This window comes from Caretta caretta, chromosome 1 (genome assembly GCF_965140235.1).
Source record: "Caretta caretta isolate rCarCar2 chromosome 1, rCarCar1.hap1, whole genome shotgun sequence".
Taxonomy (NCBI): Eukaryota; Metazoa; Chordata; order Testudines; family Cheloniidae; genus Caretta; species Caretta caretta.
The window spans coordinates 211574833-211588475 of NC_134206.1; the positions used below are offsets into that span (position 1 = coordinate 211574833).

A 13643-nucleotide genomic window follows, 5' to 3' on the forward strand; every position below is an offset into this window, starting at 1 on the left:
AACCCACCCCACCACTTCACTGCACATTCCCAAGAATACATCACGCAACTGCCTCCCTGCCAATGTACAATCCTCCGTCTTTGCCACCAAGGCCAATTTTCAGTGTCTTTTGCAGTCAGGAATCCTTGGATCTTGGTGGTTTCAGCAGAGCAGGCGTTTCTTCTTCTCTCTTGGAACGGTCATGGTTTTGCATTATACAGGGGAGAGGTTACTAGCACGTCACCCTGTAGTGCTTTGGTTTCTTTAGCAAATACTGAATGCAGGTTAGCTCTGTCAGTGGACAAGGGAGAGGTTACTAGCACTTCACCTTGTCCTTTTCCCTGCTGTCCAAAAGGAGGAAAGAAAAAAAAACCCAGAAGGAGGGACAGGCTGATCAGTAGTCGAAGTGAAGTCATCTTGAGGTGGAGGGGTCTTTTTGCAGTAAGAAGCATGGGTTCAGGCAGGCAGTTCTTGGCACTTCACAGCGGTGTTGGTAGTTAGCAGGACTTAATACGGGCCTTTCCAGCATGGGACCAGAGTAGTCTTTTGTTGAGGGACCTTTATGTAGACCCAGTTACTTGGTTTTAACAAATGGCAGGTTTGCTCAGCATTCTTGAAGCAGGACTCCTGGAAATGTGTTAGAGACCTAACACATTTCATTAATGTCTGGCAGTGTGTTGCAGATCTCACAGCTGCTTGGGCACATTCAAGCCCCCCTCTTTCTTGGCTGTTAGCCAAATTCTAGCTGTGAGTAGTGTCCTTGGGCAATCAGCGTCTTATCTTTGGACCGAGCCTGCCAGCTACAGCGTTGAGTTAGCTCGTCCTCCGTTTTATTTCTTTTCCCCTTCTTGGCTTTTATTAACCTGAAAAGGAAACTTTTACTTTTCACTCACACACCTTTGTTCAAAAATGAACACATGTACATTGCCCATTATACAGCACTTTAATCTTATTGTTTAATGTATGCCACATACACCCTTCTAGGAAAATGACTTTATTACAGAGCTGTGGAGCAACAAGCCAGGACAAGCACACCCACTTTTGAAGAGTCCACTTGGTACAACCTCTGTGTCCAATAGCTTTTCTTCCTCCCCAGCCCTCTGGCTAGAAATCATAGAATCATAGAATATCAGGGTTGGAAGGGACCCCAGAAGGTCATCTAGTCCAACCCCCTGCTCAAAGCAGGACCAATTCCCAGTTAAATCATCCCAGCCAGGGCTTTGTCAAGCCTGACCTTAAAAACCTCTAAGGAAGGAGATTCTACCACCTCCCTAGGTAACGCATTCCAGTGTTTCACCACCCTCTTAGTGAAAAAGTTTTTCCTAATATCCAATCTAAACCTCCCCCACTGCAACTTGAGACCATTACTCCTCGTTCTGTCATCTGCTACCATTGAGAACAGTCTAGAGCCATCCTCTTTGGAACCCCCTTTCAGGTAGTTGAAAGCAGCTATCAAATCCCCCCTCATTCTTCTCTTCTGCAGGCTAAACAATCCCAGCTCCCTCAGCCTCTCCTCATAACTCATGTGTTCCAGTCCCCTAATCATTTTTGTTGCCCTTCGCTGGACTCTCTCCAATTTATCCACATCCTTCTTGAAGTGTGGGGCCCAAAACTGGACACAGTACTCCAGATGAGGCCTCACCAATGTCGAATAGAGGGGAACGATCACGTCCCTCGATCTGCTCGCTATGCCCCTACTTATACATCCCAAAATGCCATTGGCCTTCTTGGCAACAAGGGCACACTGCTGACTCATATCCAGCTTCTCGTCCACTGTCACCCCTAGGTCCTTTTCCGCAGAACTGCTGCCTAGCCATTCGGTCCCTAGTCTGTAGCTGTGCATTGGGTTCTTCCGTCCTAAGTGCAGGACCCTACACTTATCCTTATTGAACCTCCTCAGATTTCTTTTGGCCCAATCCTCCAATTTGTCTAGGTCTTTCTGTATCCTATCCCTCCCCTCCAGCGTATCTACCACTCCTCCCAGTTTAGTATCATCCGCAAATTTGCTGAGAGTGCAATCCACACCATCCTCCAGATCATTTATGAAGATATTGAACAAAACCGGCCCCAGGACCGACCCTTGGGGTACTCCACTTGATACCGGCTGCCAACTAGATATGGAGCCATTGATCACTACCCGTTGAGCCCGACAATCTAGCCAGCTTTCTACCCACCTTGTAGTGCATTCATCCAGCCCATACTTCCTTAACTTGCTGACAAGAATACTGTGGGAGACCGTGTCAAAAGCTTTGCTAAAGTCAAGAAACAATACATCCACTGCTTTCCCTTCATCCACAGAACCAGTAATCTCATCATAAAAGGCGATTAGATTAGTCAGGCATGACCTTCCCTTGGTGAATCCATGCTGGCTGTTCCTGATCACTTACCTCTCATGCAAGTGCTTCAGGATTGATTCTTTGAGGACCTGCTCCATGATTTTTCCAGGGACTGAAGTGAGGCTGACTGGCCTGTAGTTCCCAGGATCCTCCTTCTTCCCTTTTTTAAAGATTGGCACTACATTAGCCTTTTTCCAGTCATCCGGGACTTCCCCGGTTCGCCACGAGTTTTCAAAGATAATGGCCAATGGCTCTGCAATCACAGCCGCCAATTCCTTCAGCACTCTCGGATGCAACTTGTCCGGCCCCATGGACTTGTGCACGTCCAGCTTTTCTAAATAGTCCCTAACCACCTCTATCTCCACAGAGGGCTGGCCATCTCTTCCCCATTTTGTGATGCCCAGCGCAGCAGTCTGGGAGCTGACCTTGTTAGTGAAAACAGAGGCAAAAAAAGCATTGAGTACATTAGCTTTTTCCACATCCTCTGTCACTAGGTTGCCTCCCTCATTCAGTAAGGGGCCCACACATTCCTTGGCTTTCTTCTTGTTGCCAACATACCTGAAGAAACCCTTCTTGTTACTCTTGACATCTCTGGCTAGCTGCAGCTCCAGGTGCGATTTGGCCCTCCTGATAACATTCCTACATGCCCGAGCAATATTTTTATACTCTTCCCTGGTCATATGTCCAACCTTCCACTTCTTGTAAGCTTCTTTTTTATGTTTAAGATCCGCTAGGATTTCACCATTAAGCCAAGCTGGTCGCCTGCCATATTTACTATTCTTTCGACTCATTGGGATGGTTTGAAATGTGAGGTAGCCAGAAGGATCTCATGTATAATATGGGGAGTGGGTTAACCTTTCATGTCATTGTTTCCAAAGACTGTTGGTGTGCGAATTTTAACAACAATTTTTTTCAATTACAAGATCTGGCCAATGAAATTTTTTTTTTTTTTTACTTAAGCAAATGTATTAAACTTTAGTATATCACATTTTTTTGATATTATCCAAACACTTTGTATTCCAAGTTGAATAAAACAAGTATCTGCATTTTGATTTAACCCTTCTATTTAGTTTTAAACTAAACTGTCCTATGAAAAATTAAACACAGCAATTCTGGCCACAAGACAAACACCACAAGACAGGACACATAGACCACAGAACAGAACGCCTGTCGTGCCAGTAAATTCATGAGATGTTGAATTGCTTTTTAGCTGGCATCAGTTTTCTCTGATTTTCTGAAAGACTAAAAGAACATAGATCTACCCCTTCTGGACAGTCAGTCATTGCTTAAAATATTTCCTTTTTATATAAATACCCTTGTTAATTGCAGGCAAAACAGAGGAATTACACATATTTTTTGTATTTGTTTCATAGGCAGCCCAGGTTTTAGTGGCTTTTACCTTATCAGTTAGGTAATTTACATTAAAACAAATGCTTTCCGGCTTGCTTTTGGATCCACAGCTTAAAGATTCTTACTTTAAAAAGGGCACAATAAACTTTACCAGACTTTTGATTGCCTTTTATTTTAACTCCTGCTGTTAAACACACAGCGACCTGAAAAGGAAGACACCACCTATTGTAGCCCCTTGGAGCCTAATAAGATATTAATTAGGTAGCACTGTATAATTGCATTTCTTTGGAAAAGGGCCCATTTTTTCCAAAATGGCTGCAAAGAAACCAAGAATTCTTTTTCTTTCCAGTATTTCACAAAGTTCAACTGCTTACTACTTTCCAGCAACTACAGAGTTAACTTCTTACTTTCCTTTCTTAAATTACTTGCTTATTTCCCAAAACGACATCCAATTAACTTAGATTTTACCATTCCAAGTATTATTCCGGGATTTACGTTTTCCATTCCTGTAATTATTTACTCCTCTTTTTCCACTATGACCTCCAAGTTTCCAACCTGTTTTTCAATCTCTCTATCTGTTGCCTGCCCGCTTGGGCCTGATCCTGTTTTTCTCTCTAAACTGTCCCTTCCATGAGCACCAGCTTTGTTTCACTACCAAATTAACAAGGAGGGTGGGCTTCTTAACTAGCCCCCAGCCCTCCTGGTCTCTTTTTTAAAATATTCTCACTTACAAGGGCTACCCGAGTCCTCTCCCCATGAGGCTTGTCACCTGGACAGAAAGCACGGCTAATTGACAAGCAAGGAGGTGACAGGCATAAGTCAGAAAGCTGAGGGTAAGCCGGAGGAGGAGCAGAAGCAGGCATAGCACAGAGCGGGGCTGGAGACCCCTGAGATGAATAAGAAAAAGAGGAGGAAAGAGGACGTCCTTTCGCATGCGCATAAGCCCAGTTGTCCCATACATACCAATAATCCATCTGGGCTGGAGCTTTGTTCTCCAACCTTTTCCTAAGCGCTGTTAATTTTTCCCCAGCAAAGGAACCATCTGGTGGCCATTCAAAAGATGTTTGAGTTGTTAGTGCTGGCCACTTAACCTCGCACAAGATTACAGCTTTTTTTTTTTTTTTTACCTAACCCATGGGTACCAGAAATATTCCCCCAATTCTCGAGAATTTCAGCCAAAGGAGTCCCCTTACTTACACTCTGCCCAGAACCCATACTGGGCTACCAAAAGGATACCAAATGTGCCACCTTATCGCCTAAGCGACGGCTCACACCCCCCACTCCTCGGAGTTCTCAAAGGTGAACTCACCCTGTGCCGGCTGGAGCTGTCCGAGAGGAGGAGTGTAGTCTCGCTTGTTGGGGCGAGCCTAGAGTCCCATCTGGGTCGCCAAAACTGTTACGAATTATACCTGATAGGACACGCACACAACTGCTGCGAATTATACCTGGTAGGACACGCACACAAATGCTGCAAATTACACCTGGTAGGACACGCACACAAATGCCGCGAATTATACCTGATAGGTCACGCACACAAATGCGGTGAATTATACCTGATACGTCACGCACAGTTCGAATCTAGGCTGAGGCACATAAACAAAGTCCACAACTGCAGAGTTCCCAAAAAACACCAAGTTTATTACGCTCGAGCGTGGTGCCCCCCTGCTAGCCAGGAGGGGACCCCGAATACAGATTATACAAAGGTTTTATACTTTTTAGCAAAGCATGTTGCCCTCGTGCATCGGAAACCTTAGCCAATAAACAAACCCTTTTCTTATCTACCACCTATCCCTGCTTGGTGCATTCCTCGTGCTAAACTAGTATGTTAATTACACAGCATGGTCCTAAAGCCATGCATCAGTAACTTTTATTATCAGGATGGGAGGCCTCACATCAAAGGCCAGGAGATAGGGAGTTAGAGACTGACAAAAAACAGATACTGGGAGTCAAGGCAGGCTGGAGACAAGGAGGAGGATTTTCACAGGGATGCAGTGTCAAAGGAACACTCCTCCTGGTGCATGATGTGCTTGCTTGTAGACAATGGTGGGCCCCAAACCAAAATGGAGTCACATGTGCTAACTTTTCCTTAACAGTAGCAGCCGTGTTAGTCCATTTCCGTAAAAAGAGAAGGAGTACTTGTGGCACCTTAGAGACTAACCAATTTATTAGAGCATAAGCTTTTGTGAGCTATAGCTCACTTCATCGGATGCATACAGTGGAAAATATAGTGGGGAGATTTTATATACACAGAGAACATGAAACTTGTTTGTCTTTAAGTGTCACCGGACTCCTTGTTGGTCTTCACCAAGAAAGTTGGTGACAAATGGACGTCTAACACAGTGAATACTAGTGAAAATGAGGTAGGATCAGAGGCTAAAATAGGGAAAGAACAAGTTAAAAATTACTTAGACAAGTTAGATGCCTTCAAGTCACCAGGGCCTGTGGAAATGCAACCTAGAATACTCAAGGAGCTGACTGAGGAGATATTTGAGCCATTAGTGATTATTTTTGAAAAGTCCTGGAGGATTGGAGAGATTCCAGAAGACTGGAAAAGGGCATATATAGTGCCAACCTACAAAAAGGGAAATAAGGACAACCCAGGGAATTACAGACCAGTCAGCTTAACTTCTGTACCTGGAAACAGGACTGGCCTTACCATGAGGCGAACTGAGGTGGCTGCCTCAGGTGCCAGACTGGGGGGGTGAGGGGAGGCACTTGGACTCAGAGTGTAGAAAATTGTGTCTGCTGCTGGTGCATATGTATTCTCTCTGCTCTAGATGCACAGAGATGGTGGAGTGCTGTGCTGGAGGAAGGAGGGCACAAGAGACATAACAGGCAGGCAGCAGAAAAGGGGAGAGGGAATAACAGAAAGCAGCAGGAGCTGCAGGGAGAGAGAGAGAGAGGAGGAGCCTCTTAGGTACCTCTCTAGCACCCCCAGGAGCCTGGACTGATTAATACCAGCTTCTCAGGGCGCTTCCTGTTTCCTGCTGCTTCCCTGAACCCACCTGAGGAGAACAGGCAGTCAACTGTAGTAGGAGCCAATTAGGCCCTTAAGACGCTGAGGCCCTGCTACCACCCTGCTTATTTGTCCCCTTCAGTAGAGTGTTGAGAGCCACTATACCTGGCACAGAACAGCTGTCATGAATGAAAGAAGAAAACACCCCTCTGGGGCAGCATTCAGAAAAAGAAAAAAAGCACAGGAAGTTTTTCTAGCTAAGCAGGAAGGAGCTCTCCTGAGATACATAGACACAAATGTTCATGGTGAGCCTTCTGGCCCCAGTGAGTATGTGAGTGGTGAGGAGATGCCTGATCTTCCAATTAGTCAGAGTGCAGGTGACCTGGTAGCTACTGCAGCATCCATATCTCCATCTCAAATGGATGTAACCATGCACATTCCTGAAGAAAAGTGTAGATCAGAGAAGAGTGTGGTGGAGGCCACAAGAAACAGCTGCTGCTGAGTTTAGTTCCTTAAGTCTAGATGATCCAGGACTGTGGACCCACTTAAGCAGTAGCCTGAGGGACTTCCTTGTACTGCATGGGCCACAGCAAGTGAAAAACTTCATGTTCCCCAAAGACAATGAAAATAGAAGTTTCCATCCAACACATTACTGGCATGAAATCCCCAATGGTGACAAAGTGGAGAGGCCATGGCTTATGTACTCAAAAACCCAGAATTCTGCATACTGTTTTTGTTGCAAACTCTTCCAGTCTAACATTCCAGCCACATTGGGTTCTATAGGAACAAAGGACTGGAAAAATCTGGCATGCCATGAGAAGGCACCAAATCACCAGAGAGCAGTCCATAGGTGGAAAGAGCTTGAGATGAGACTAAGGTTAAAGGCCACCATCAATGATCAGCATCAAGAGAAGATTGCATCAGAGTCTCTTGACTGGCAAAATGTTCTGAAAAGGTTCATTGCCATTGTGAGAATGCTTGTTACCCAAAAGCTAGCACTGCGTGGCACTTCAGATCAGCTGTATGTGCCAAACAATGGAAACTTCCTTCCTTTCTTTAAACACAAAAAAGAAGCTTGCAAGAAGTGGAAGATTGGACAAATGACCAGGGAAGAGTATAAAAATATTGCTCGGGCAGGCAGGAGTGAAATCAGGAAGGCCAAAGCACAATTGGAATTGCAGCTAGCAAGGGATGAGAAGGGTAACAAGAAGGGCTTCTACAGATATGTTAGCAACAAGAAGGAGGTCAGGGAAAATGGGATCCTTACTGAATGGCAGAGGCAACCTAGACAGATGATGTGGAAAAAGCTGAAGTACTCCATGCTTTTTTTGCCTCAGTCTTCACAGACAGGTCAGTTCCCAGACTGCTGAACTGGGCAGCACGGTATGGGGAGGAGGTGAGCAGCCCTCAAAGAACAGGTTAAGACTATTTAGAAAAGTTGGACATGCACAAGTCCATGGGGCCGGATGCAATGCATCCGAGGGTGCTGAGGGAGTTGGCTGATGTGATTGCAGAGTCACTGGCCATTATCTTTGAAAACTCGTGGCGATCAGGGAGGTTCCAGACGATTGGGAAAAGGCTAATGTAGTGCCCATCTTTAAAAAAGGGAAGAAAGAGGATCCTGGGAACTACAGGCCAGTCAGCCTCATCTCAGTTGCTGGAAAAATCATTGAGCAGGTCCTCAAGGAATCAATTCTGAAGCACTTAGAGGAGAGGAAAGTGAGCAGGAACAGTCAGCATGGATTCACCAAGGGCATGCGATCCCCCCTTATAAATTAAAAACACTTTTTTATATTTAACACTATTATAAATGCTGGAGGTGAAGCGGGGTTTGGGTGGAGGCTGATAGCCTCCCCATGTAATAACCTCACGACCCCCTGAGGGGTCCCAACCCCCAGTCTAGATAATACTTAGTCCTGCCATGAGTGCATGGGACTGGACTAGATGACCTCTCGAGGTCCCTTCTAGTCCTATGATTCTCCTTGCCATGCCACCTTGCAGTTCCATCTACTACTAACAAATTTTATCTGTTGTGTAGAGATTGTGAAAAAAAATCAGAAAACCCTGAGTTGTGTCACAGTACTGAAAGCAGTTATGCTTTGGGAGGAGATATGTCCTTTATTTTACCCATTCCCTTTAAAAGATTCACTAATGCTGTTTCACTAACATTCAATTTATTCAAGAATTGTTTGGTGTAGTTACAGGGCTAAGGTCCCACCAAAGTGGAAATCAAGATGGAACCATAACTAGGATGCCTTCAGATGATACAGATTTAATAAATAATCCCCTGGAAGTACTTGCATTCATCTTGTAGATGATGAAGACAGTTAGTTCAGTTCCTAACAATCAACCATCGTATCTGGAAAAAGATCCCAGTGCCTCTGCAACAGCCCTGGGAACACCCATGATTAGTGTGCATGTAGCATAGGTGTTTTCTACCATCAGTCCTCCAAAGATTCTCAAGATTAAACCTGAGCTGAGGTACAATCTACCCCATCCCATCAAGGGAAAAGGAGAGGTTCTTTCTATATCCCGGCACAGGTTAAGAGCAGATGTAGCATGTTCATAGCTTGACCCACAAACACACCATCCTTTATTAGAATGACAGGATATGAACTACTAATAAAATGAGGTTAAAAAGTTTGGGAAACAAGTTAGGAGAAACTGATAGGATTAGAAAGGGAAAGCAAAGAGACAAGAGGTGTGGAACAGAAGGAATACAGGAGATTTGGGGAAGCAAAAAGTGGGTGGCTGCAGGTAGGCTGAGCAGTCAATACATTGCTGCTGGAGCCATATTTTGTATAGCAGAATTTGATAGCTCAAGCATATGCCTTATAGGCTGAAGCAGCAGCAATGGTCAGAAACTCTAAAGCTTTGTCTACACTAGCACTTTTGTCCACCAGGGGTGTGAAAAAACACACACACCCCTCTCACTGACGTAAGTTTCACTGACAAAAGTGCTGGTATGGACAGTGCTATGTTGGCAGGACAGCTCTCTCCTGCTAGCATAGAGCGGCTACACAGGAGACCTTACAGTAGCACAAAGTCCGTAGTGTAGACATAACCTCTGGAGCACTCTGATAGGGTTTGTAGCCTCCATATGAGCAGTGCTTTCAAGCTCTTCCATCAAGGCATGAAGGTACACAAGGTAGAGTAAGAGCCAAAGTTGTAGCCAGGTCTAAGGAGACAGCCCTCTGTCACCTGACTAGAGACCTATTGCTGACCTTCCTAGGGGCCAGAATTCTTCCATTATGTCCCTCTGCAGACAAAGGGCTCAGCAGTGTTCCATGCTGGGGTACAAACCAAGCAGCAAACGTTTCCAACTCCTGCCTCCCACTGGATCAGAATGGAAACTACTGCTCTCTGCCAGAACACCAGCTAAAACTTCCTCCAAGAGAGCACTGCTACTCCAGTTTCAATTCTCCAGTCACAACTGCTATCCCCACAACTGGAGGAAGGAGGGAAATGAACTCAGTTCTTCTGTCACAACTTCCTTACCGAGGCTAACTCTTGATGCAATAACTTCTCAATGCAACACTGCTCCTCCTGGGACACCACAGAACTCCTCATTCAGCTCTGTGTCTCCAGTGAGGCTTTGGTACATCAGGGGCTCCCTATGGCAGAAATTTCAGCGAAGCTAATGAACTGCTGATGCTTCATTACAGAAGAACTGGCATCCACTAGCCCAAGACCCCATCCACAACCAGACATGCTAAACCTGCAAAAAAAACTACAGAAATTGGGCTTGTTTTTGGCTTAATTAGCTTGTGAGTTGCTTGTTGGCTAGTTTTTGGCTTGTAGCTTTATGCTTCTTTTTTTCTGATCAGCTCCTGGCAAGCAGGGGCAAGGGGGGGAAGCAGGGTGAGAGAGTCAGGGGTGCACAGCAGGCCCACCAGTCCCAGACTGCACACTAGGGGATCTAGTCACATAAAGTGTTGGGGTTCTTAGGGATTGGCTTGTTTTGAAATGGGATTAGCTTCATTTTTAGTTTACTGTGAAAATCGGGGTGCTTATTTACCATGTGAAAGTTGGCAACTGTGTCCACAACCCTCTTTCCCTTTCCCACCACAAGTCTGCCTCACATCCCCTTACTGTACGCAGTGTTGTAGCTATGTCAATCCCAGAATTTGGTTCAATAAAAGATATAAACTCATCCACCCTGTCTCTCTCACTTCCCCTTGTAACTCCCCACACAGCTACGAGATGATGCACCAAAGGACAGAGCTGAGTAGAGTGGGGATGGGAATTTAGCAACATTCAGAGAGGCACTGAATAATATCTAGTTATCATTAATAATTTTTTTTGGAAGGGCTATTAAATCTTATACTTGGTTTCAGCCCATCTCTAACTGTGAGAAATCAGGATGTGAACTAATGGGGGACAGAGTACCACAGATCTGCCTACACCAGGTTTCTTGCACCTGCCTCTGAAGGATCTGGTACTGGCCCCTCTATGAGAAAGCACTCTTGACCCCAGCTCTGATCCAGCAGGGCTGTTCCTACAAGAGCCTGATAACAACCTGACTTCAGGGAAAATTTCAAAAAGGGTTTCTCTAAATTTCACCTGCTTAAGTTACATTAGTAACCTTTGGCTAAGAAAATTTACCTGTTCAGGGTGTATATTAAATATAGAGATTAAACACAGGAAGTAGTGTGTATTAAAAGGATTAATCATCCTTTAAAGACAAATTTCAACGCAACTTCAATTCTCGGCTGTTAAGGTAACTTCAGCATTACTCAAGTCACAATTCATTGGAGGGTTCTGAAAGACAGATGACTAAACTGTGAGCTGTAGCAGATGGGGAATCAGTGGAGAAGGAGAATACAAGACAGACTTGCAACTCTCTGGGAGAATTATAAAATGGAATTAAGGTTGTCTGAGTGCTTGTGTCTGGTAATTGAAAACATTTAATGTTTTGTGTCATTTCAATATTAAGGTTGGTGTGACAAACTATGAAGCTGGAAACCAGATACTATAGGGAGGGGTTGCAATAGAGGAAGATGGGGAGCCAAACTAAGGGAAGCAGTAAGAAGATAAATTTAAGGGTGGTGGAGGAGGAATAATCAGCAAAGGCGTACAAAGGGAGCTCAGGACTGGACAAGTAGGAGGGTCTGTGGGTTGGAACTGAGCTTCAAGTGAGACCAGAAGTAGAAGGTGGTTGTGGAAGAGAAACTTAGTTTATTATAGGTTTTGGAGTAACAGCCGTGTTAGTCTGTATTCGCAAAAAGAAAAGGTGCCACAAGTACTCCTTTTCAGTTTATTATGATTTTACAACACCCCATTCTGTGCACAGCTCCAGGTGTTAAACCTGTTACACCCAGGATGCCATTCCTTCCAGGATGCACATGGCTAGCTCTCACAGGTCTGCTCCTAGCGGTGCTTTCCAGTGCGGTTGAAGCGTCTGTATAGGAACCTGATCCTTTTGTTAAGGTTCTTGTAATCCTGTTCAAACATTCGGTGTCCTACAATTTGCTTCTTGCGGATGCATCTTTGTAGCTCATTTCCCCTCCAGCCTCGCAGCCACCTGGGCCCTGTGATCAAGTCCTTGGGGTGAATGTGGAAGTCTCCTGAGGAGGAAGGGGTAAGTGGGAAACAGATGCAAGTAACAGGAAAACAAACCCAGGGTAGCAGAAATGTTAGCCCCAGGTACCATCAACTTCAATTCATTCTGATACCATTACATTTTCCCCAGCCCCAGAGTAGGACTAACCTCTACCCTCCTGACCCCCTGATTTGGAGTTCCAGTTATTTTCCCTTCTCCCATGATATCTTCAGACCCACACTTGGTCACTTACCTAGAATTCCTATATTGTCATAGACCCCAAATAAGGCTCGTTTCTCTGTCCAGCGATCAACCTCTTTAGGTTCAGGGGGCAACTTCACATGGATCCAGCTGGAGACCCCTTGAAACGGAAAAGATAGCTGAAGAACTACATTATCAGTAGAAGGGCCTGACCCTGCAGGTCGCCCTTGCCTGGCCGGGAGGGCAATACAATGTCAGGGTGCGTGCCCCGCTCACCACAGTGGAGGCTCCTCGCGGCCTGGAGCAGAGACAGGCTACGGCCCAAGAGGCCCCATCTTGCCAGCTGCAGCAGAGGCCCCATTGTCCACCCTGCAAAGACAGAGCCCCGGTCACCAGAGCGGCCCCGACAGAGCCCGCGCAGCAAGGGCGGGACGACCGGGCATGCGCTCCCCGCTCCCTTCCCCCAGGAACCACGGGGCACAGACCGGGCAGGCCCGACTGGAGCGAGGGACTTAGGAGCAGCCCAAGCCCCGCCGAGACACAGCCATCTTGACTGGCTGCTGCTTCCCACAATGCACCGCTCCCCGCGCGGCCTGTCCTGACGCACCCGGTATCCCTGGCCACGGCTCCAGACCAAAGCAACGATAGGTGCTGTCCCCGGACGCCCCTCCCTGACTATGAGCCCGGGCTCGAAAGATTCAAACCCTCTGCCCCCGCCCCCGCCCCCGCCTTACCAGCGCCACAGACCAGGCGTTGGGCGGCCGAGATCTGAGAGGTGGAAGGAGCCTCTGGGGTGTGATTGGTTGTTGGGTTCCAACCGCCCTCTGATTGGCGCCGGTAACAAGGAGGCGGTTGTAATTCGAATGCGGGAAGAGTTGACGGGAACTCGGCTGTTCGGAGGTGGGTAATTGGATGGAGGTGAGCAAAGCGGTCTGTGCTGTGATTGGCTCCCTGGTTTTCCGCGGGCGCTGATAGGCGGAAGCTGGGGGTGATTGTGTTTGCCCGGGCGCCGCGCGGTTTGACCGTTTGGAGGAGGCTCTTGGGGTAGGGAGGCAAGGTGCCGCCGCCCTGTTCCTGGGCAGCTGGGAGATGCCGTCGCTGTCGCTGCTCCCCTGGGAGTTCCACCTGCCCCTGTCCCCGGGCGATCTGCTCCGGAGCGGGGGCCCCGCGCAGTACGTGGTGCAGGAGGTGCTGTCTCTAGCCCAGGTTGCTGTGCAGTTGGCGGGTAAGAGGCGCGGCTCTTTCTCTCCCCCCCCCCCCCCCCGGGCTGTGCGGTTAG

At 46.7% G+C, this 13643-nt stretch overlaps 2 protein-coding genes across 7 annotated transcripts in view; one reads left to right on the plus strand and one right to left on the minus strand.

The window, feature by feature from the left end:
* Positions 1-11864: 11864 nt before the first annotated feature.
* Positions 11865-13220, minus strand: MRPL51 (mitochondrial ribosomal protein L51). 3 transcript variants are annotated; one of them, XM_048820379.2, is made up of 4 exons: positions 13099-13220; positions 12641-12733; positions 12417-12524; positions 11865-12188 (listed from the first exon to the last, which is right to left on the minus strand). In XM_048820379.2, the coding sequence occupies exons 2-4, from the start codon at positions 12723-12725 to the stop codon at positions 11992-11994; spliced, it is 390 nt and encodes a 129-aa protein (XP_048676336.1). In that variant the 5' UTR covers positions 12726-12733; positions 13099-13220; the 3' UTR covers positions 11865-11991. The 3 variants fall into 3 exon arrangements, with proteins under 3 accessions (XP_048676336.1, XP_048676355.1, XP_048676345.1); XM_048820398.2 differs by lacking the exon at positions 13099-13220 and adding an exon at positions 12972-13082; XM_048820388.2 differs by lacking the exon at positions 13099-13220 and adding an exon at positions 12850-12952.
* Positions 13170-13643, plus strand: part of NCAPD2 (non-SMC condensin I complex subunit D2) — a 61678-nt gene continuing 61204 nt past the window's right edge. The window contains exon 1 of one of the 4 annotated variants that reach the window (XM_048819799.2): positions 13170-13264. In XM_048819799.2, the coding sequence (XP_048675756.2) occupies positions 13228-13264 (37 nt within the window). In that variant the 5' untranslated portion in view covers positions 13170-13227. Of the gene's footprint in view, positions 13265-13347; positions 13590-13643 lie in introns of those variants that run through there. The other 3 variants (XM_048819835.2, XM_048819825.2, XM_048819780.2) reach the window with 3 other exon arrangements.